Source organism: Homarus americanus, unplaced genomic scaffold (genome assembly GCF_018991925.1).
Source record: "Homarus americanus isolate GMGI-L3 unplaced genomic scaffold, GMGI_Hamer_2.0 scaffold40248, whole genome shotgun sequence".
In the NCBI taxonomy this organism is placed as follows: domain Eukaryota; kingdom Metazoa; phylum Arthropoda; class Malacostraca; order Decapoda; family Nephropidae; genus Homarus; species Homarus americanus.
Window position 1 is genome coordinate 3,635,938 of NW_024712526.1, and position 22,794 is coordinate 3,658,731.

Below are 22,794 nucleotides of genomic sequence, written 5' to 3' on the forward strand. Positions count from 1 at the left end.
TCGTAAGTGGGTAATAACTGTATAATATATATATATATATATATATATATATATATATATATATATATATATATATATATATATATATATATATATATATATATATATATATATACAGGTTGACAACCTTTAACCGAAAAGCTCTGAGAACGGAAAGTTTTTTTTTTTTTCCCCATAACAGGATTGATCCACCGGGCCTGGGGGTGAAAGTAATAGTAATAATAATTATAATAATAATTATTCATAGTAAATAAAAATTTAATACAAAATACACCAAAATAAAATAATAATTAATAATAATAATAATAAATATAATAATAAATAATAATAATAACAATATTACTGTAATAATAAAATACTAATAATGAAGATATACAAGAATGAAAAAGATAAAAGTGAGAAACGGCCTAGACCTAAGAATTATTATTTATTATTATTTATTATTATTATTATTATTATTATTATTATTTATTATTATTTATTATTTTTTATTTATTATTATTATTATTATTATTATTATTATTATATTATTATTTTATTATTATTATTATTATTATTATTATTATTATTATTATTATTATTATTATTATTATTATTATTATTATTATTATAATAATAATAATAATAATAATAATAATAATAATAATAATAATAATATTTTCGCCCCCAGGCCCAAATGTGGGTCAGTGACTTGAGCCCAAGTGGGCTAATACACACACACACAAAAAAAAAACTAACCATTCTGTAAACCGAAAAATTCCGAATTCCGAAATGCCTCTGGCCCCAAGGATTTCGGATAAGGGATTGTCAACCTGTATAAAGCTGAACTTATTTATCATTTCCACAGTGAATGTGACAGAAACCTCCAATCAATCCCAACATTTAGGAGGTAAGTTTTTTCAATGCTAAGTTTTCATTCCTTGACACATTTCGTTGAAAGGATAAAAAATAAATAACTATCTTGTGGTTTATTGATTGTAGAGAAAATGTTATTTTGATACCAAATACAGTGATATCCCCTTTGCCGGAACTATTGGTGCAGAGCACTTCCGGGTAATGAAAAAAATTCTCAGAAGTTCCAGAAATTGCCCATTACATAATCTCTAGAATCCAGAAAAATATCCCTCATCCCCGGAATTTTCTGGGTAACGGAAAATTTGTCTTTGAATTTCCAGAAAATGCGCCTGATTTTCATCTCTCAAACTCGGAAAAAAATTCCCCCATCCCCAAATTTTTCCGGGTATCTGGAACATTTTCTCTGAACTTTCCGGGAAATGTGCACCTCGGAAAATCGTTCCCAAAGCCGGAATTTTACGGAAAATTACAGCTTTAGGAACGATTTTCCAAGAAAATTTCTATTCCGGCTATCGGAAAGCTCCCGGTTTGAGGGATTCCGGCTAACGGAGATATTTCTGTACAGTACAAGCATGCATTTCTTGTGCACATAATTTCCTTATGTGTGACACTGCTGTACTACAGTGGTCAGTTGTAAACATTGCTTTACTCAGTCTTCTCATTTTCAGGCTGTCAGTGGCTAAATTGTCATTTATTTTTCATGTTGTATATTTTTCTAGTTATTTAAAGCAGTCTTTCCTGGGTTATAGTGCTTGTATCTCTCATTGAAAGATATTACAACTTATCATTTCTATCTGATAAAAGAAAGCAGTATCCTAATCACATTATAGGCCGACTGTTCATACATAATGTGCAAAAAAGAAAAAATTAAGTGGGGGTGGGGGGAGCGGTGTGGGGCTCTCTCAGATGTTCGCTGTCTCGTGTGCCCATGTGGAGTCAAACAATTGTCAAATTGGAATGCAGTAGTTTTTTCTTTTATTTTATTTATTATTATATTTGTATTTATTCTTCACACTTATTGGTACAGTATACATACAGCATTGCTTATAATGCTTTTTAGTACTTTACATATCCTGACCAAACTCAGTGGTCTGTAATTGTTCATACAGTGATGGACTCTGTTTAAATACAGTTCAGTATAGGACTCACAAATTCCCTTTTCCATATTCTGGGGATATTTTTGTTCATCATTGTTTCTGCAAAACAGGAAATTAAGGTGACTATGTGAGCTTTGTACTTAACTCTCCTATACTTGGAGTAGTTGTAACATTCTCTGGCACATTATTCCACAAGTTTACAACACTTTTGCCCCTAAAAAGTTATCTCTGACAGTTTCCTGCACTAGTAGTTTCTGTGACCTCGGTTGTAGAGTTTTCCACGAACAATTTTTTTTTACCTTTGAGTAATGTCCCTTACCAACAGTGTTACACATCCTGTGATTGTATGCTTAATACCCTCCATACTGACTGTTGGCATCCTCTCTCCTGCAGATTACATGACTTTACTGATAAACAAGACAACATATGGCCTTCTTGACCCTTCCTACACCAAAGGTAAGATAAAGTGTCTTTACATGCCAAATTTTTGTGCAGTTTGTTTCAGTCTTCAATCATTTTCCATTTTTATATCATTAATTTTCATAAGATTTCCTCTCATTGCTATTCATCTCTCTCTATCCATTGGTCTGTTCAGCTGTTTTTGTATCATTACATTACTGTATATCTCTATATCTCAGTCCATGTCTGTTTATACCATTTAGCCACTTCTCTGTGGAAGATGAAAGCTTTCCTATCCCTAGAAACACAAAAAAAGCACAAGGAATGCTCTTTTATTGTAATTATTATTATTATTATTATTGTTATCAAGCAGAAAAATTAGAAAATAACAGAAACCATGTTTAACATTGAGGCTTTGGCTATAGCACTATCCACATCTCATTCCCTTTTTCAAAATGGCTTAACACATCCATTTTCACATCTAAACTAATACTTTCCCAATGTTTCTAACTGTGGCATGAACAACAATGAAAAAGAGAAATGAATAGTGAGGACTGCCTGTATTAATCTACTGTCTGGCTTTGTTGAATAAATGTCACCTGGTTCATTCGCCTTTACCTGCAATTTATCGCCCATATTATGTGTTAATCATGAACTAAGCTTGGGTTCAAATATAAATGCACTTGCATTTTTAAATGCTGCATGTTCACTTTCATTTTACTTTATCCTCTCCAGCATCCTGATGAGTGTGATGTTTGCTTTGGACCTAATTCCATGATTACAGTGCAGTACAAAGAATTTTAAGATAAGGGTTAGAGTGTTACTCAACAGTTGTGAGTTGTCCTAGAATGATAGGTTGTAAGATATGATAGTTTTGTTAGTACTGTATTGTGCTGAACAACTATGGCCTAGATGTGCCACTTCCTATTTTCCTTTTCGTAGTTTATGATAATTATCCTGAAGATGTATTGACCATGATAAGACTACGTGCAGTTCCTGTATGCGGCACACATGAGGATGGGTCCTTTTTTAACCCTTATCCATGTATTTCTTTATGTCACTGGTGTTTACACTTCTTGGCTACTGGCTTAAAAGGAATAGTGAATGTGGTAGCAAATCTTTTGTGAAATAGATAAGAAAACATTTAAAGTGTGAAAGCATTTAGAGAATAAATGATAGTATACCTATTCTGTTTTGTTAAATATTTCACAAAACAATGCCACACACATACCAGAAATCGCTCATTACATCATCTCTTGAACCCAGAAAAAATCACTCATCCCCTGAATTTTCCGGGTAATGGAAAACTTTTATCGGAATTTCCTGAAAATGAGCCTGATTTTCAGCTCTCAAACCCAGAAAAAACTCCCCCATCCCAGGAAATTTCCGGGTACCGGGAATTTTTTTTCGGACTCTTCCGGAAAATCCCCTCAAAATCTTTCCTGAAAAGCTGTAATTTTCCGGAAATTCCGGCTTTGGGAATGATTTTCAGAAAAAATTTAAATTCCGGCTATTGGAGAGTTTCGGGTTCGAGGGATTCCGGCTAACGGAGATATTACTGTACATACATTGTTTGTTCAATCCAGAATGAGATGTCTAGCTTTTTACCTGGGTATGTAAATGCCTAGCATTAACTCACCAGGCCAACATACAGGCAATTAAAACATCTAATAATTACTTAAATACGTAATGTTAGGAGGACACGTCTCTACCTGGCATTTAATTGCAATTCTCAAAACCCCCTCCCGCACCCTCCGTCACACGCATTGCTACCGTCATCCTCTTGCCTGGCGAATCAGCTGTAAATACGCACAAGGAAAGCTCCGTTAATTTGTGTTGTAATTGCTGAAATATTATGTGCCACGAGGATTTTATTTCTGGTATTTATACATCTTAGCACGGTGAGATAATTGAGTGACTTTTATTTTGATTATGTCTCTCAGATATTGTGTTTGGGGCAATTTTTTATACGGTCTGGTCAAGCATAGCGACCACAGCTCGTCTTCTATATCTAGGAAGACAGTCGATCTTTGGTGACTAATTTCCTCGGCTTTCAAGTCACTTAGTGAATGATGTTGTTTTATGCCCTTCCGGGCTCGTTTTCACACTGAAAAAAAAAAAAAAATATATATATATATATATATATATATATACTGTATAAAAAAAATTCCAATTATATACGTGCAAGTAATGAATACAGTGGTCCCTTGGTTAACGAGCAGAATCCGTTCTAGAAGGTTGCTCGTTAACCGAAAAACTCATTAACCGAAACCATTGTTTCAATGGGTTTTTGGGTAATTGGTTCCAGCTCACCGAAAATTGCCTAAATTCAACAAAAAAGTAGAAAAGTACACTTACTTTGAGGTGTGTATGTAGAAGGCTCCTGGATGATGATGATGGGAATTAGAAAGGGGGGTAGAGGAGAAGGGAGAACAGAAGGCATTGGGGTGGAAGAGAAGTCACCCCATGGCGCCATTTCACCCATAAAATTTTAGTTCTCTGTGTGTAATTCAAGATTATTTTCTTTAAATCAACGCTGCACTGCATTATATATTGTCAATATGTAAAATAAATTTCAAAATGACCAATAATTTGCTTGCAAGCACAGAAAAAAAGCATTTAGTTGAAGAGAGTCTCAAGCAAGATGTTACCTCCACTGAAAAGACAGAGAGACTGACGCCTGTATGGTGTGTTGAGAGGCTAGATGGCGCGCATAAAACTAGTTTCATTACCTTCAATTATGTTCAATAATTGTTAAAATGGCTAAAAAATTTAATATTAAACTTTCAAAATTATTGAATAGTATAAACTTCTTGATATTTGCTAAAATGGTAAGGAATTTAAGCCCTAGAACCGATTACTGTATTGGCGGACTAATACTACAGTTGGTGGACTGCCAAATGCAAGCGAAAACATGTTCAGGTCGGCTCGTAAGAAACTCGTTAATCGAGGGATTGCTCGTTAACCGAAATCTTATGGAAGGCAACTCGTTAATCAAAATCTTGTTAACCGAGGGACCACTGTACCATTATATATGTGGCCATCCCTTTCCCTCTTGTCATGTTCGTTCAAGAAACTTTTCTGGCTTCCGCCCTGGGTTTTCTGATTACTCTCAGCATGCAGGACAGAGTTAAGTCTTCATAGCTCTATTTTATTAATGTCCTCAGTTGTGGGTTTAGCCTATCCAGGCGAACTTTACCAAGGCTGCTTGTTTTAGTGATCCTTCCGGACGCTGACCTTCTGGTCTTACTAGCAATCTAGAGTTATGTTGGGATGAACCTTGTATCCTCATTATGGGTTATATGAGAACCATTCAGGGTGGAATTCTCAGCCCAATACATCTTGCTAGAGTAATGGTTAACGGTGTTAGCCAATGGAGCACTATGGTAGCAGTTCAGCACTGTCAACCCTTCCGGGTGACTTTATGCTCACTCGGGCATCAACGCTCAAGTATGGTTAGTTGAAGCGGTGATGTTAGTGCACCCTGATTGGCAACAAATAGAAAACTTGGTGATCCCTCAAAATATAAGTGCTCTAAATGAAGTTAGCTTGATTAAGAAACAAAGTTCATTGAGCTGAGGGATAATTGAGATAAGAGAAGGGAGAGGTGTATGACATAGTAAGTTAGTTGTTTATGATTTTCACACTGGTGACTCATATAACAAGAGATATTAAATGAAATAACTTGCTAAAATTACACAGTTACGTGTCATATTGGTTATGTTTGGGAGATAATGTTATCTACCTTGTATTATTATGATGATACAATGTGACTCATAGTGTTCCTCCTAGTTTAGATAGGTGATGTGCAAGTGGAGGATGAAGGACAGTTGTCTGGACTGCTGGATGATGGAAGAGACCATGGAACTTTTCCTGGGGAACTAGTGTTGAGTGATGAGCTAAAAGGATTGGGGAGTTCATCTCATACACTACATACAAGGAATTGTCCGTCAGTAGAGGATGTGAATTCAGTATTAGTACTGTAGTTTCACCCAGGACCCAAGGGGACCATACTACATGTAATTATGAAGGATGTAGAGCCACTTGGATTACCAATTTAGATCCTCATTTTGCTTGCATAATCATAGCTGCTGTGTTTCAGACAACTTGTTTGTGCAGTTTGTTATGATCAAATTTTTAAAATTAATCAAGCTGCAGGAGATAAGAATGAATTATTGCAGATCCAACTTAAAAATAGATGGACTAAAGCCTTGAAGAGTAAATTTCTAAATGTAAAGCACTGGAAAGATCCCAAGTTGGCAGAAAGTTTAGAATTATGGGTGATAGGTAAGAGACTTAATCCCCAGTTAGACCAACCTGCTTCTGCTAAGAAAAGTAGGTTATTGGATATTCAAGATAATGAGACAGTAGGAAGATTACAAGAACCTAGTCAGTCTGATTTTAGTGGACTCCAGGATCAGGATGAGGAAGCTGGCTCTAATAATAGTGTTCAGTTACCAGATCAGGGAGAACCTGTTGAGACTGACTTCATCCTGTCCCCATTTTGGCAGCCACTTCCACCTGGGGCAAAAGTGTTGGCTACTATGAGTGGAAACAGGTTGCTGTTGACTGCCAATCAGCTGATGGAGAACATTGAGTGTAAGGATGATCCAAACAGGCCTTGGGTAACATTGGTAAGATCTAAGTCTTCTTTGTTTTCATCCACATCTGAATCTGTGGATTCCTTATTCAAGGTATTTTATGAAAATGTTTCTAAACTTCCTGATCTCTCGACACTTACAAAGAGACAGGAAGGCCAAGCAACTGTGGGTCATCATTCATTGTTTTTAGAAGGTGCTATTACACTTTCTTGGGCAGATATTTTCCCCAAAATGATCTCTGAATTAGATGAAGTCTGGGCTAATATATTGAAAGACCTAACATTCATTCCCTCAGATAGGAATGCTCACAAGTTTAGTTTTTTGAAGTTCCAATTTAATGACAAAAAGAGTTCCTTAGATGAACTTTCCCAGTATTTGTCGGCTCCAAAATATGCTGACATAAGTTATGAAACAAATTTGAAACCAGTTGCTTCAGCACTGTTGCTTGAAGAATTCAAATTTAGGAAGTTGGCAGCAGATATTTGGTCTGCAATCATGATGTGTCAGTTATTGACTAAGTTTGTGCTGGACTATGAGGACAGTTCACAAGTAGACACATGTTTTACTGCTGCTATACAAGGGATTCCATATTCCCTGTATACAACTCATTTTTTGGAAATGTTGTTGAAAGCCCTAACACTAAAGCCCAGCGAAGGAAGCAAGCCACTAATAATGCTTCAAGTGGTAGTGCTTATTTATTGCTACGTTCTTCCCCTCTTTCTCCTGCTTTGTTTGATGAACAAACATTAGTTAAGTATATATCAGCTGTTGAGCAAGCTGTTAATATTACTGTTCCCAGGATTCCTCAGACTTTTTGGAAATTTAAAAGAGGAAGGTCTAACAGGGGAACAGGACCAGCCGCTAGGTTTAGTTATCCACCTAGAGCAGGGGTGGGCAATTATTTTTGATGAAGGGCCACTTCATGAATGGTGGCACAATTCGCGGACCACACACTTAATGTGTATTGCTGCTATGTCCACTCAACTTCCCAAATTTTCCTTTCTGTAATTAATAAGAATTTTTTTTTCTGATTGCCAAATGTAGTGGCGGGCCAAATGTGGCCCGCGGGCCGTACTTTGCCCACCCCTGACCTAGAGGAAACTTTAGAGGAGGAAACTATTCAAGACGTAGTAAGGGTGGCCGTTTGTTCAGAAGTGGAAGGAGACCTTATTCCACCACATCAGCGGTCATTCCCTCTCAATGAAGCCAGACAGCCGGGTCGTGTAGGGCAGGGGTTCTCAAACTTTTTCAACCAAGGACCCCTTATATACCATGACGCATACAAATATTGTCAATAATCAAAGAATAAATCATATTCCAAAGCATTTGTTCATTTAAACCCAAATCCAAAATATCCTGCGAATTGGAATCGCCAAATCTCTCATAAACGTTAAACTCACTACAGTATTTCTCAAAAACTTTTCGTGGACCCCAGTTTGAGAATCACTGGTCTTGGGGATTGGGAAAACAGGTGGACTTCTTCCATATGGGCATACAAGACAATCAAAGAGGGCCTCACATGGACTTGGTTGAGGCGCCCTCTCCTAGTGTTACCAAAATGGGGTAAAAAAACCAACCCCCTTATTCACAGAATTTTTTATTCAACTGTAAACAGAGGTGTGATAGAACTGTTGCAGTCAGAGAAATGTTTCATGTCTTGCCTATTCCCAGTCCCCAAGAAAGGCAGCGACAAATTGAAGTGGAGTTTAGATCTTTCCGTCCTGAACAAGTTCATTACCAAAACAGGTTTTAAGATGCTCACTTATGATCATCTGAGGCATCTACTTCCTCCCAATGCTTGGATCTCAAAAGTGGATCTCGAAGATGCCTATTATCATGTTCCTGTTGCTCCCAGGTACAGAAAGTTTCTATTGTTCGCAGTGGGGGATGTATGTTATCAATTGACAGTGATGCCATTCGGCCTAATAATTGCGCCAAAAGTGTTTACAAAACTGGCATACATCCCCAGAGAGATCATTGTGAAGGAGGGCATAAGAACTTTTGCTTATCTACGATTGGCTGATAGTGGGAAACTCTTTCGAAGATTGTCAAAGGGCGACCCAACGTACACTAGTACTATTTCAAAACCTAGGATTAAGGATAAACCAGGTCAAATCCAATCTCATACTATGTCAAAAATTGGATTGGTTAGGTCTCCTTTGGGACACAAATCAGCAATCAGTCAGTCTACCAGAAGCAAAAGTAACAGGTGTGATAAACCAAGTAGAAGCCTTTTGTGTAAAGCAAGAGGTTTCTTGGCACAATTGGAAAAAACTACTGGATCTGTTGAATTTTGCCACCATAGTAGTTCCTTTGGGCACGTTAAGGAAGAAGCAACTAACTCATCTGGGGTTGAAGTTGCTTCACAGAAACGGAAATATTGCTTCTTCTCTCCCTATTCAGATCAAGAATCTTCTGCCTTGGTGGAAAAATTTGGACAATCTAATCGGTTCATCTCCCTGGGTTCCTACTCAAACAGACTTGGTTGTTTGTACGGACGCATCCGAAATAGGATGGGGAGACCATTCCTCAAAAGGTGAGTTCTGTCAAGGGATGTGGAGCAACTCCCTTTGGGATAACCCCATAAACGTAAAACAATTAGCAGTAATCCTATTCTTTTTGTTGGCAAACCCAAATTTAAAAAATATGATGATCCTGTTTGCCATGGACAACAGAACGGCAGTGTTTTGTCTCAATCATCAAGGCTCAACCAGATCTTGGACTCTTATAAATCTGTCGGAAATTTTTTCAGAGTTTGTGTAACGCAAACACTTTACCTAAAAGGAAATCACATACCGGGAGTACAAAACAATTGGGCACATGTGTTGTCCCGTCTCAGGCCAGTATCGACGGAAACAGAATAGTCCCTAAAGATATTGAAGTTCAAGAGTAGTGAGAAGGTTTGGACTCCACAAATAGATCTCTTTGCCTCACAAGATGCCAATTTATGCACCTCTGGAACGGTCGAATATTTTAGGAAATGCTCTACTCATACATTGGAACAATTGGAATTCAATCTATCCGTTCCCACCTGTGAAAATGTTGCCCAAAGTGGTTCACAAACTCAGATCCTTCCAAGGAAAGGTCCTCTTAATTGCACAATATTGGATCCTACAACTGTGGTGTCTCGATCTGTTGGACTGGTGGCCGCATGCACAACAATTGCAACAAGGATCTCGAGACCAGGTACTGCACCCTCAGTTCGAGATATCCTTGGCGCTTCACGCTTGGAGTTTCTCAAAAGGTGTTTAAATAGATTGTTGGGTAATTCCACTATATCGTTACGCAGGTCATAGACCCCAAACTTCTATGCAATATGAGAAAGCTTGGAAACCTTTTCAACACTTTATCAGGTTAACGACTCTAATAACATTGTTGGAAACAGTGGTGTTAGAATTTTTAGATTTTCTGTTCAGAGTTAAAGGCCTTCAAGGATCGACAATTGCATCTTATAATTGCATTGGTTGACCCTCTGGCATGGGGTTTTAATATTACTTTGAACCCAAGAATTTATCAAATGCTCAGATCGTCATGTTTTACTCAGACCCCCTCGGCCTAAAAGAATCCCACCTTAGTCTCTAGATAAAGTTACTAAATTTCTTAAGGGGCCTAATTGCAATATAAATCTGAACCGGGACAGATTTCTCCAGAAGGCAGCCTTCCTCCTAGCAATAGCAACAGTTATGAGAATCAGTGAACTGATTTCAATTTCCAATAATCCATCATTATTGGTATTTTCTGAGGAAGATGTCACCTTTTTTCCTCCGGAGATCCGAAGAAAAAATTAAAGGGAGGATTTTCAAGCTCTACCTATCAGGATAAAACTGGTAATGGATGAGACAAGGGTTCCTCATATATTGTGCCTAGTTAGGGATCTTCAAGAATGGTTAACCAGATTCCCTAATCGAGGCCCCTATGTATTCTCATCACAGGATGGTAAGAAATTGTCTCCTAGTCAATGACAAAATATTTATCTCAGTGAGTAAAGCAGACCCAGGCAAGAAATTTTTGGCACATGACACCAGGAAATAAGCAGGGTCGGTGGCCCTTCTGTGGCATATGAGTCTCAGTCAGATCAAAGAATTGGGCTTTTGGAAATCTTCAAAAACCTTTCAAAACAGCTATCTTCATCTATCTCTGGAAGCTGCTTCACATTGGTGGTTCTGGGGTCCCCTCCCCCACCTAGTCAATCTTCACAACCAGGACCTTCTTCCTTCATCAGAGTAAAGTGAGTATCCTAATTGGGATATATTAATTAACATTTTACCTTCCGGTAAATGTTCCTAATATTAAAATAAAAAAATAAATAAATAACAAAATTTTTTTTATTATAATCTGGACCTAAGCTAGCGGAGCCTTATATGTAATGTCACCTCCCTCTCCACCTCCTACTCGGGTAATCAAAGCTAGATGTCGCATTCTGGATTAAACAAAAAGCCGTTTTTTTTTTCTTCTAAAAACCAGTTTTTGTGATATAGTCCAGAATGCGACGTCGACATCCCACCCATTTCCACCTCTTGAGAATTTACATTTGTTTACTGCTCGCTCTAGGGCAACAGATGACGGTAGCAATGCATGTGATGGAGGGTGGGGTGCGGGGTTTAGAGAATTGCAAATAAATGCCAGGTAGCGACGTGTCCTCCTAATATTACATATTAAGTAATTATTAGATGTTTTAATTGCCTGTATGTTGGCCTGGCGAGTTATTGCTAGGCATTAACATACCTAGGTATAAGCTAGACGTTGCATTCTGGACTATATCACAAAAACTGTTTTTTAGAAATAAATGGCTTTTTTAAAACCCTTAGGCCCCGGGTGACGTTCCAGAACGTCCGACTGGTGCACCCCGGGTGACGTTCCAGAATGCACGCCTTTTCCCGCCACTGTTTAAATGCCCAGAGTGGGTTATCAGGTTCCCGTGTGACTATTTGTTTGTCACGCCACACCTCGGCCACTGGGAAGCTTCCTGAACGTAATAACATACTATTGTTTGTTTCATTTTAATTGTTTGTCCATTTTATCATGTTGTATCAAAGTAATATTGCTAAAAGTAGTGTACTGTAGTTGTTTTGTAGTGAAGTATTACTGGAAAATAATACTATGATTATGTTATAAATGTTTTTATTTGTGGAATTATTATTATTTTATGTATTACTTGCTCTACCAAACACAAAGACAGCCAGAGAGCTGGCGATAGACTGCTGTGTGTCGCCAGGCACTCTTTATGAAAAATAATGCCAAAAAATAAATTCTAAATGAATTATTTATAGGAGATAAGCATTATGCTCAGTTAATATATGCATTATTGGCCACTTTGGACACAAAGATGGGCTAAAAATAGCCCTCTTATCTTGTGGGGTACGGGTTGTTTTGTTCACACTCAGGATGGGATGGAGAAAGGAAACTCACAATGTGCTTTCTGTATACATATTATATTGGATGTACAATGCAGCTTGGTGGCTGGAAGCAGCGTGGTTACAAGCGTGAGTAGGGAGAGCTGGTTGGTGAGGGTGCTCGGAGGAGGTGTTGCTTGCTGCAGCTGTAGCTAGAAGAAGGGGCAAGTCACTGCCAGGTGTGGTCTTGTATAGCGGGGGTAGGCGTGGCCTGATGGTAGGCCCCCGCTTTGTTCGGCGTCGCTGGTTACCTGACCTTGACCACGAGGGATACGCTGGTAGATTCGCGGGGGGTCGGCCAGTCAGCGACACACGGCATTTGTAGGGAAGGAATCCACTACAATCTCACCCCCTCTTACGAGCGGTCAGAGGGAAGCTTCTTGGTAAATAATTTCTTTTGTTTGTTTATTTTCATTGTTAATCTATTTATCATGTTGTATCAAAGTCATATTACCAAAAGTTGTCTGTGTGTGTGTCGCTGAGAACTTCTTATGAAGAGTGATGCAAATAAAACAAAGTCGAAATGAATTATTTAAAAGAAATATGTATTATGATCAGTAAATAAATGCATTATTGGCCAACTCGGACACAAAGGCAAGCAGGAAAATGACCCCTAAGTGCGTAGTGACAGCGCTCGATGTAAACAAAAAAACTCCCCATATTTGTCTCGTCACTGAGGCGCCATGGAAGAATATATAGGGACAATGTATTGTTTTCTTGTGTCTTTTTTATTTTTTATCATTAATAAAGGTTAAAGATTATTTTTGGAAAAGTTGATTTTTTTCATTTTCCCCCGCGGTGGGGGTATGGCCGGCGGCACCCTAGCCCGGGGCGTAAGGGTTAAGAAGTAAAACAAACATTCGACTGATTTTGTGTGAGTATCTAGAAGCAGAACTGAATATAGTCTACTGGTAGACTGAGGGTAACATATGGACGACCCTGGAAAGAAAATTGAACCTAGCCGAAGGAAGAAAATGTCTGGTATGAGATCCAGATTCAAGGATCTGTACCTGTACATTACTTAGGTTGTTCACTTAGGAATGTAATTGATATAAGTACTGTATAGAAGAAGAAACTGACCAGTATGGTGACAAATATAGGTCAGTGTAATGGGGTCTTTTCCACTAAGAGTAGGCTGAAGGTGAAGCAAAGGTGATCATTAAGGGCAGAGAGAAGTTTATGAATTATAACTATTAGACTTTGCAGATCAGGTAAAGGTAGTGATGCCTTGCTACAGGTAATTAACTTTATATTTTCTTTGTATACAGGTACTCGTCCACTGTACTCGGTGAATGGCTACAAATGCATCCCATTCATATACAAAGATGTAATGCACCATGGCTGTATTAAGGAGGATGGGAAAAAGCCCTGGTGTGCTATAGAAATCAACCCAATTACCAAGAAAGCTACAAATCAGGACTGGTGCCCTGCTGATTGGTGTAACTATCAAACATTTTTAATCTAATTCTCTACCTTAAACTACAGTTAAGGATTGCCTACCCTGCCCCCTTATGTGCAAAAATTAAATTCAAAGAACATGAAATGTCTGCTGTTCTTTCAGCTAATTTCCACTGATGATGGCTGCCATTTAAGGATTAAGTTTGGGGCTTTAGAAGCCTAGGAATGCCTAAACATATGACAGGTGGAGCAATAATCAAAAGATTAGTTTTCCTTGTAGTGAAAAGGAGTTTAAGAGGACACTGGTTCTGAGTGTTAGCAAGTTAGAAACATAGTTTATGCACAACCCATTCAGTTGAGGCTCAGTAACAACTTATTTCCATAACCTCTCCTTACTCTCCCAGCCACCTGCAAAGCAAACTGGTTTCAGGTCCATGTTATTCATTTAATTTAAGTGCCAATTTCTTAGTGCACTTGAAACTTTCTTAAAGTGCGGAATGGGGATGTGCAGTTCCAGATGTTGCTTTTAAGGTAAATGTGGATTTTCACTTTCCATTTTGAAGTACAGTCAACCCTCACTTTACGCGGTTAATGTAACCCACAGGGTACAGCGGAAAGTGAGAAACGCGTAAAGTGAATAACATAACATATGGGATTAAATGAAATAGAGACCAGCTAACCCCCAAACTCCACTTTTTCCAACACAATACCTATGTTCTAGTAAAAATAACATCTTAATTTTATGATGGTACATGCACACAATTAATACTTAAGAGAAATAGAGAAATACAGTCGCCAAGTTAATGTCCATTCAAATAATGGACTCAACTCCCTCCCCCTCTTCTCACACTACACTCCTGGCTCTTCCCTCTCTTGAGAAATTTTTGGGGGAAAACCAGGTATAGTAATAAATAAAACCTCAAACTAAAGTTAGGATAATATAATTGACATTGCTGGATTCCTTGTAAGACCAGGAATATTTTGAATATAAATGTCATATATTTTGCACAAAAGATAACATATTTACTCAGAGTAAACATTATATAAAAAATTTGTATGTCTAATGCAAAATCTATGATGTTTATATTCAAAATGATCATCAAATTGTAAGAATTCCAGCAATGTAAATTATATTCTGGCTGGGTAATTTGTATGAATTTTATGAGCTAAAACAAATATCTTCAGTTAATAAAAAAAAAATATTCTTCACGACACTCTCTGTCAATCAAAGTACCCCACCTTGCCTCCCCCCTCTGCCAACCCAGCCAGATGGTCGGTCGTCCCAACCCTCCCCCCCACCCCCCACCAACCCTCCCTTCAAGAGAAAGGGTGGTTGAGAAAACTAGATTTTAACATTTAGTATTAAATAATACCTCAGATTAAAGTTAGGATAATATAATTGACATTGCTGGATTCCTTGTAAAACCAGGAATATTTTGAATATACAGTAAATCATATATTTTGCACAAAAGATAACATATTTACTCAGAGTAAACATTATATCTAAAATTTGTATGTCTAATGCAAAATATATGATGTTTATATTCAAAATGATCATCAAATTGTAAGAATTCCAGCAATGTAAATTATATTCTGGTCGGGTAATTTGTATGAATTTTATGAGCTAAAACAAATATCTTCAGTTAATAATAAAAAAAAATATTCTTCACACCCTGGTGCCAGGGGGTCGGTCGCCGGTCCCTCCCTACCAGATGAATGTGTGGGAATACCAGACTGTTTACCTTTTTAGTAATAAATAATAAATCAGACTAAAGTTAAGATAATATAATTGACATTGCTGGATTCCTTGTAAGACCAGGAATATTTTGAATATAAATGTCATATATTTTGCACAAAAGATAACATATTTACTCAGAGTAAACATTTTATCTAAAATTTGTATGTCTAATGCAAAATCTATGATGTTTATATTCAAAATGATCATCAAATTGTAAGAATTCCAGCAATGTAAATTATATTCTGGCCGGATATTTTGTATGAATTTTATGAGCTAAATAAAAAAATTATACTTCACCCATGTAAAAGGGTACACCCACCGCGGAATGTGAGCATCCTGGGTTCTGGCAGGGCACCGTGTAAACGTGGAAACGCGGAATGTGGGACCACGTAAAGTGAGGGTTGACTGTACTGTTCAGCATTTATCTTTTATCAGTCTGAGAAGGTGTGACAGTTGGGTTTTGTCTGTTCATCAAAGCATTTTGTCATGAACCGTGGTGCATGAGTAAGAGCTTCTCATATGTAAGCAAATTTTTTATTTATTTATTTATATTTTATATCTTCGGTATTTGTTTGTTTTTGACTTGTTGTACATTATTTGCATATGGTGAGAGTCATGGATGGGATTGATGATATGATGCTGTAAGTACAGTAGCCAGCATGGAATACTGTAATATAAAATATGGTCTCTGACATGTTATTGGATTAATCATCAGAGTGTTGTGTACAGTAGGTTCTTTTGTGTTGTTGTTTAGAAGCACTTCAGTGTCGTGGTCTAGTTCATAGTGTTCTTGAGAATTTAGGCTTCGTTGTATGCTAAACTCAAGGACATGAACATGTGTTTCCAAGATGCTAGTAACCCCCGAGTTAATCTGCTCCTACATTCTCAGATGATTGACATCCTTTAGTATAGTGACAGCAGAATTATGTGATTTAATGTGTGTGTGAGCAGTACCAGATACACAAACATTTTAATTTACTATATTACTAACTATCACTTATATCTGGAATGGAATTTAGTTTGCATTAATTTATGATGGAAAAAATCTGTATTGACAACACTTAAAAGAAACTTTGTGTTACGAGCCCACAGCCTTGCCGGCGGTACACAGGATGTCAAATCCACCGAACATTGCCCGTTAAAGTACCTGTAAAAGAGAGAGAGTGAAGCAACACTGAGGTGAAGAGAAAGGGAAGAAAGATTAGTTATTAACTAAAGGAGGAGGGTTAATAAGACAGCTTATGAATTCTTAGTCTATATCTGTGTGTAGTGTTATTGATAAATGTTTACTGTATATCAAGGGAGTTTTCCTTCTTTTCAGCAGATTTCTGGGACTATTTCTTCACGCTGGACATCAACAGTTGGTCACCATTCCAAAGTAAGACTTATCACTTACCAAAGAATGAAGTGTTTTTTTATGTTTTCATTATAGATCGGCTGTCAATCAAGTTGACCACCTTAACTCTCTTGGGGTTTTCATGTGTAAGTTTGCTATCTAAATTATCGCTTTTGGGTTTTCATGATCAAATTTGCATATAAACTTAAAAATTACAATAAATTAATTTTTATATTGGCATATGAACGTTAGAAACGCAAGACATCTGTGTGATCTGGTACCTAAGTAGACTGCCTTTAAGGTTATGTGAATGGCCACACAGTCACCTTCTTGGTTCAGCATCACAGGATGTCACCTGGACCTACATTTCCCACCATTTTCTCGTGGCTTCTGCTAATTTTTTGCTCATTAGAATGATTTAATTTATTGATAACAGAGTTGCGATAGTTTTGGACCATGCTTTGTAATGCTGGCGAAGGTGGAGAGGTGGAAAAACGTAAAAAGTACAAGGAGATTACACCTTGGGTTGAGTGATAGTGTGGTGCCTCCTGAGGCAAGTGATAGTTTGTCTGGCCTTTCAACAAGAAGTCCTAATGTGAAAGGAACTACCCCACATGTCATTGTGACTAAAAGTATAAATACAAAAAGAGTGTTCACATGTGGCATCTCAGCCATCACAGTGTGGCTTACCTCGTGACCGCTCATCTCCCTCACAAGTGGCACTACCCACACTCCCACTAAAATTAAATTTAGTTGCCTTGTTCAGGGTAAGTGCAGCACTGTGGGGTACAGAGGAGGAGGGGAAAGGGTCGAGAGGGGGAGGAACATCACCAAGTGCTCCAACATCTAACATGTAAGTATAGAAATTCAGTTATTTTGTGAAAAATTTTATGTAATAGTTTTATGAATTATATTTCACCAATAACTTAAAATTATTATTTCATTTGAGTTTCGAAAATAGTAAGCATTCATAAACACATTATGTATAATTTACGTTAAAAATATAGAAACTTTGAGCGAGGAATATTCTCATTTGGGAGCTGGAGTGGCAGCCATGCACTACAATTTGTGTTATACTTACTGTACATACAGATTTAATAATTTTATTGTGATTATCTATATAAAGCTATTTGTAAATACCTGTAATGTATTTTCAACGCTAATGCAATGACCCTGACATTTTTATCTCCAATACAGTAGTAAGCTTGCTATGACTCAATATGTACAATTATCTTCTACTGTGTAACTATTTTTTGCTAAATTTATACACTTTATAATGGAATAAAGTTAATATTGCAATCACATGAACTAACAAAGGTATAAAGTGATGTATAAGTGTTTTCATTAAGCGTAACTTTTTTTTATCTGCTCTTGCTTATGTAAAGAAATAAACCTCATCTTTTTATCTCAAATAGCAAGCTTGCAATGACGCATTACTTACAATTATCTCTCGTGTGGTGCAGTCAAGACTATAATAACAGGAAAGCTGTTAATGTAATTTGAGTTAATATCTAAACTTCTGTGTCCATCACCTAATGACACCTTGTTTTTGGTCTTTTGACCTGAACATTTAGTGAAAAACCTGTAAATTTTTTCTTCTTTTCAACAACAAGAAGGATTATACAGTATGCCCTGACAATTAGCGGACCTCGATTATTCACGGTAGATGTACCCAAGAATGTCTAAGGGTAGTTTTAAAGTTGCTGGTATTTTTGCGGCCAGGACTGGGAGCCATTTGTTCTAGAGACAGTAATTTCTTTTACCTGTATTGTATATGTATGTGTGTGTGTGTGTCTACAAATAAATAGTAATGGGAAAATCCTCTCACAAATCTTGATTTCAGCCAAATTCTATAGACATTTTAAAGTCCTGCTAAGGATCTATTTTTTTTTTTTTTTCACATAGGTGGCATTCATGTGGTGAGAACAGTTACAGGACAGCACTGTGTATTCCCATTTTTGGTGGAGGGTCGCCTTTACCACAGTTGTATCAGCTTAGGCCAGGAGGAGAAATGGTGCTCCACTGTCAATGATGCTGAAGGTCATGTCTTGGAGAAGGATTTCTGTCTCCCACATCCAAGTAAGTTGTCAATATGCTTGAAAACGTTTTCCTGACTCTTTATATCTGGCATTAATTTTTATTGAATGATGTTTGAGAATAATAATAATACATTTGTTTTTGTTTAAGATATTCGTGACATGGTTTGTATTTGACATACTCATCATCATCACTGTTTTATAGCCATTTTTCATGCTTCCATATACAGTGGTCCCTCGATTAACGAAATTTGGGTTTACGAATTAGCTCCCATAAGGATTTTCAGTTCCATTAATGAACAAAACTTCGATTAACGACAGCCTTACGAGAAACACACTTTGTTTTGCGTATCAGCTGATCGGCTAGTCTGCCAATACAGGAATTGGTTCTATGTTTACATTCGTTTCCAGTGGATCAAATATCAAGAAAGTTGTGCTCTTAAATATTTTTGCAATTTTTATATTAAAATTATTGGTCATTCTGAAATTTAGTTAACACATTAATAATATATATAGTACAGGGAACAGTTTTTGTGTGCCCTTCAGCTGATCGAATCACCCACCAGCGCTTCTCAGTTTAACTTTGTTTACAGTGGAGTGAAAATCCAGTTTGTTGGTCTCTTGAAAATTTTTGCATTTTTACATTAAAATTATTGGTCATTCTGAAATTTAGTAAACATATTGATAATATACAGTGCAGAAATTATTATGAAACACAAAGAAGGCATTAGAACCAATGCACTCTGTAAAGAATATGACATGTCATCATTGACTTCCTCTACAATCAGCTGCTTGATATGAGGGGTCTAGCGTAGGAGGGACAAACTCGCCAGTCCCCCAAAATCTGTTTTCTATGGTTTTAGAATTTTCCAGGCTTTGTCTTTCCTACTGTGATGACAGGAAGTGGCGAGTTCGTCTCTACTCCCCATTATTTTTGTATGGCGCTGTAATTTTACAGTTTTAAAATTTCTTTTGTGCGTTTACTCAAAACTATGATTTGGCGAGTTCGTCCCTCCTACGCTAGACGCCTCATATGTAAACAAAGCTTCCAGGAATATGACATACACACCTCAAAGTAAGTTAAAATGCAGTAATCTATTGTTTTTTATTTATTATTGTACAGTATACTGTCCAGTATAGTACTGTACAGTCAACCCTCACTTTACGTGGTCCCACATTCCGCGTTTCCACGTTTACACGGTGCCCTGCCAGAACCCAGGATGCTCACATTCCGCGGTGGGTGTACCCCTTTACACGGGTGAAGTATAATTTTTTTATTTAGCTCATAATATTCATACAAATTATCCGGCCAGAATATAATTTACATTGCTGGAATTCTTACAATTTGATGATCATTTTGAATATAAACATCATAGATTTTGCATTAGACATACAAATTTTAGATATAATGTTTACTCTGAGTAAATATGTTATCTTTTGTGCAAAATATATGACATTTATATTCAAAATATTCCTGGTCTTACAAGGAATCCAGCAATGTCAATTATATTATCCTAACTTTAGTCTGATTTATTATTTATTACTAAAAAGGTAAACAGTCTGGTATTCCCACACATTCATCTCGTAGGGAGGGAGGGACCGGCGACCGACCACCTGGCACCAGGGTGTGAAGAATATATTTTTTTTTTTATTAACTGAAGATATTTGTTTTAGCTCATAAAATTCATACAAATTACCCGGCCAGAATATAATTTACATTGCTGGAATTCTTACAATTTGATGATCATTTTGAATATAAACATCATATATTTTGCATTAGACATACAAATTTTTAATATAATGTTTACTCTGAGTAAATATGTTATCTTTTGTGCAAAATATATGACATTTATATTCAAAATATTCCTGGTCTTACAAGGAATCAAGCAATGTCAATTATATTATCCTAACTTTAGTTTGAGGTATTATTTATTACTATACCTGGTTTTCCCCCCAAAATTTCTCAGAGAGGGAAGAACCAACGAGTGTAGTGTGAGAAGAGGGGGAGGGAGTTGAGTCCATTATTTGAATGGACATAAACTTGGCGACTGTATTTCTCTATTTCTCTTAAGTATTAATTGTGTGCATGTACCATCATAAAATTAAGATGTTATTTTTACTAGAACATAGGTATTGTGTTGGAAAAAGTGGAGTTTGGGGGTCAGCTGGTCTCTATTTCATTTAATCCCATATGTTATGTTATTCACTTTACGCGTTTCTCACTTTCCGCGGTACCCTGTGGGTTACATTAACCGCATAAAGTGAGGGTTGACTGTACTGTATTTAGTTTATATCTAATGTTTTGTTAATTCTATTACTGGTATACAAGCAGCCCCGACTTACGAATGGGTTAGGTACCCAATTCCAGGCCATAAGTCGATTTGGTCGTAAGTCGAAAATGCAAAAATAATACATATAAAATATAAAATGGGTGTCTCTTTTTTTTCTTAGCACCACAAAACTCCCACTTTTAAGCTTGCCAGCCATTTTAAAGGGAATTACAAACGAAAATTTTGTCAGTACACAGCGCATTCATTAACGCCGGGACTCGAAAATACGTAATTTGAAAAAAATTGGGTGCAACTGGGGCGGTCGTATGTCCGGGTGGTCGTAAGTCGAGTAGGTCGTAAGTCGAGGAGTAACTGTACAGTACTTTGTATGTATACTTTTTCTGTGAGTTGGAACCAATTACCCAATATCCCATTGAAATAATAGATTCAGTTCACAAAATTTTTGGTTAACAACCAACTCTGTGGAACCACTTGTGTTTGTTAATCGAGGGACCACTCCATATATATATATGGAGTACAGTCTGTACTCACCCCTGAAGATGTGAATTACACGAAAGCGCTTGGGAACTAAGTGTTTTCTTCTTTCCTTGTGGTTATCAGCATATACCTAGATCAGGTGCACCTACAGTGATTTACTTGCATATATATACATATATATAATTTTGTCCCGCTTAAGCGATATCTGCCTTAGCGGGATCCACCTTAATCAGGTTTTACTGTGTATGTACAGTATATTGTGTACATGAACATTAACAGAAGTTCTTACTTAGTTCTCAACAATTACAGTCTCAGAATTTTTTGCTCCATTGAGAATCTTGTCTTCTAGGCGTGTCCACTTATGAATTAGAGTATGTACTGTACTTTACATTAAAGGTTGAATATTATAATGAGTCTTCTTAATGTGGCACAATTTGTAGATGCCTTGTCTGTTCATGTGTCCATCTGTTTAGCAGTTTATGCTCACCATTGTTAATTTTTTTAATCATTAAGGAAACCTCAACCAAACTTATTAGAAAAATACAGGTGTAATTATGTAATATGATTAGACAAGGTTTTGCATGTAACAACCATGTTTCTGCATGAAAACCTAGGATCACAGACAAAAGATGCATGACTGCACCTATCCACTCTATGCATACATTGACTTATCACTTTCCACCACTTTTTAATTGTCTTAATGGGCATATTTTGTGTCTTTAGTAGAGTGCTCGTGTTTCTTTGGTTGTTGAATTACTGCCTTACTTTTATAAAACAGAATCTGTACACCTTGTAAGAACAACACAAGGGGAGATGTGTGTCCCTTTCTTGCATGATGGGGTCCTGCAGACAGGCTGTGTGAGGGTGGAAGGGGAGGCTCACCCATACTGTGCTACAAAGGTTAACAACCAGGGACTGATGCTTGTGAAACACAGCTGTCCTGATGACTGGAGTGAGGAGTGTTGTTACTTTTTCTAAGTCACTCATGAACCAAGGGTACTGTAGATATTTTTTGTTGTTATAAAGGAAAAATTATTATTATTATTGTTTGTGGATTGTATCATTATCATTATTCAGTACTGTACTGTATTATTATTATGGTGTTATTATTATCATTATCAGTACCTATACCAACTCAGTACACATTCAGCACATGGAGAAGCACTTCTACTT

General features: G+C 37.0%; 1 protein-coding gene across 1 annotated transcript in view; it reads left to right on the plus strand.

Moving 5' to 3' along the window:
• Positions 1–22,794, plus strand: part of LOC121860965 — a gene marked incomplete at its 5' end in the record, with an annotated part of 152,005 nt that overhangs the window by 36,383 nt on the left and 92,828 nt on the right. Inside the window, 6 exon segments of the mRNA XM_042358385.1 lie at positions 848–889; positions 2,346–2,408; positions 13,614–13,784; positions 16,806–16,859; positions 18,723–18,896; positions 22,400–22,573. Of these exon segments, the coding sequence (XP_042214319.1) occupies positions 848–889; positions 2,346–2,408; positions 13,614–13,784; positions 16,806–16,859; positions 18,723–18,896; positions 22,400–22,573 (678 nt within the window).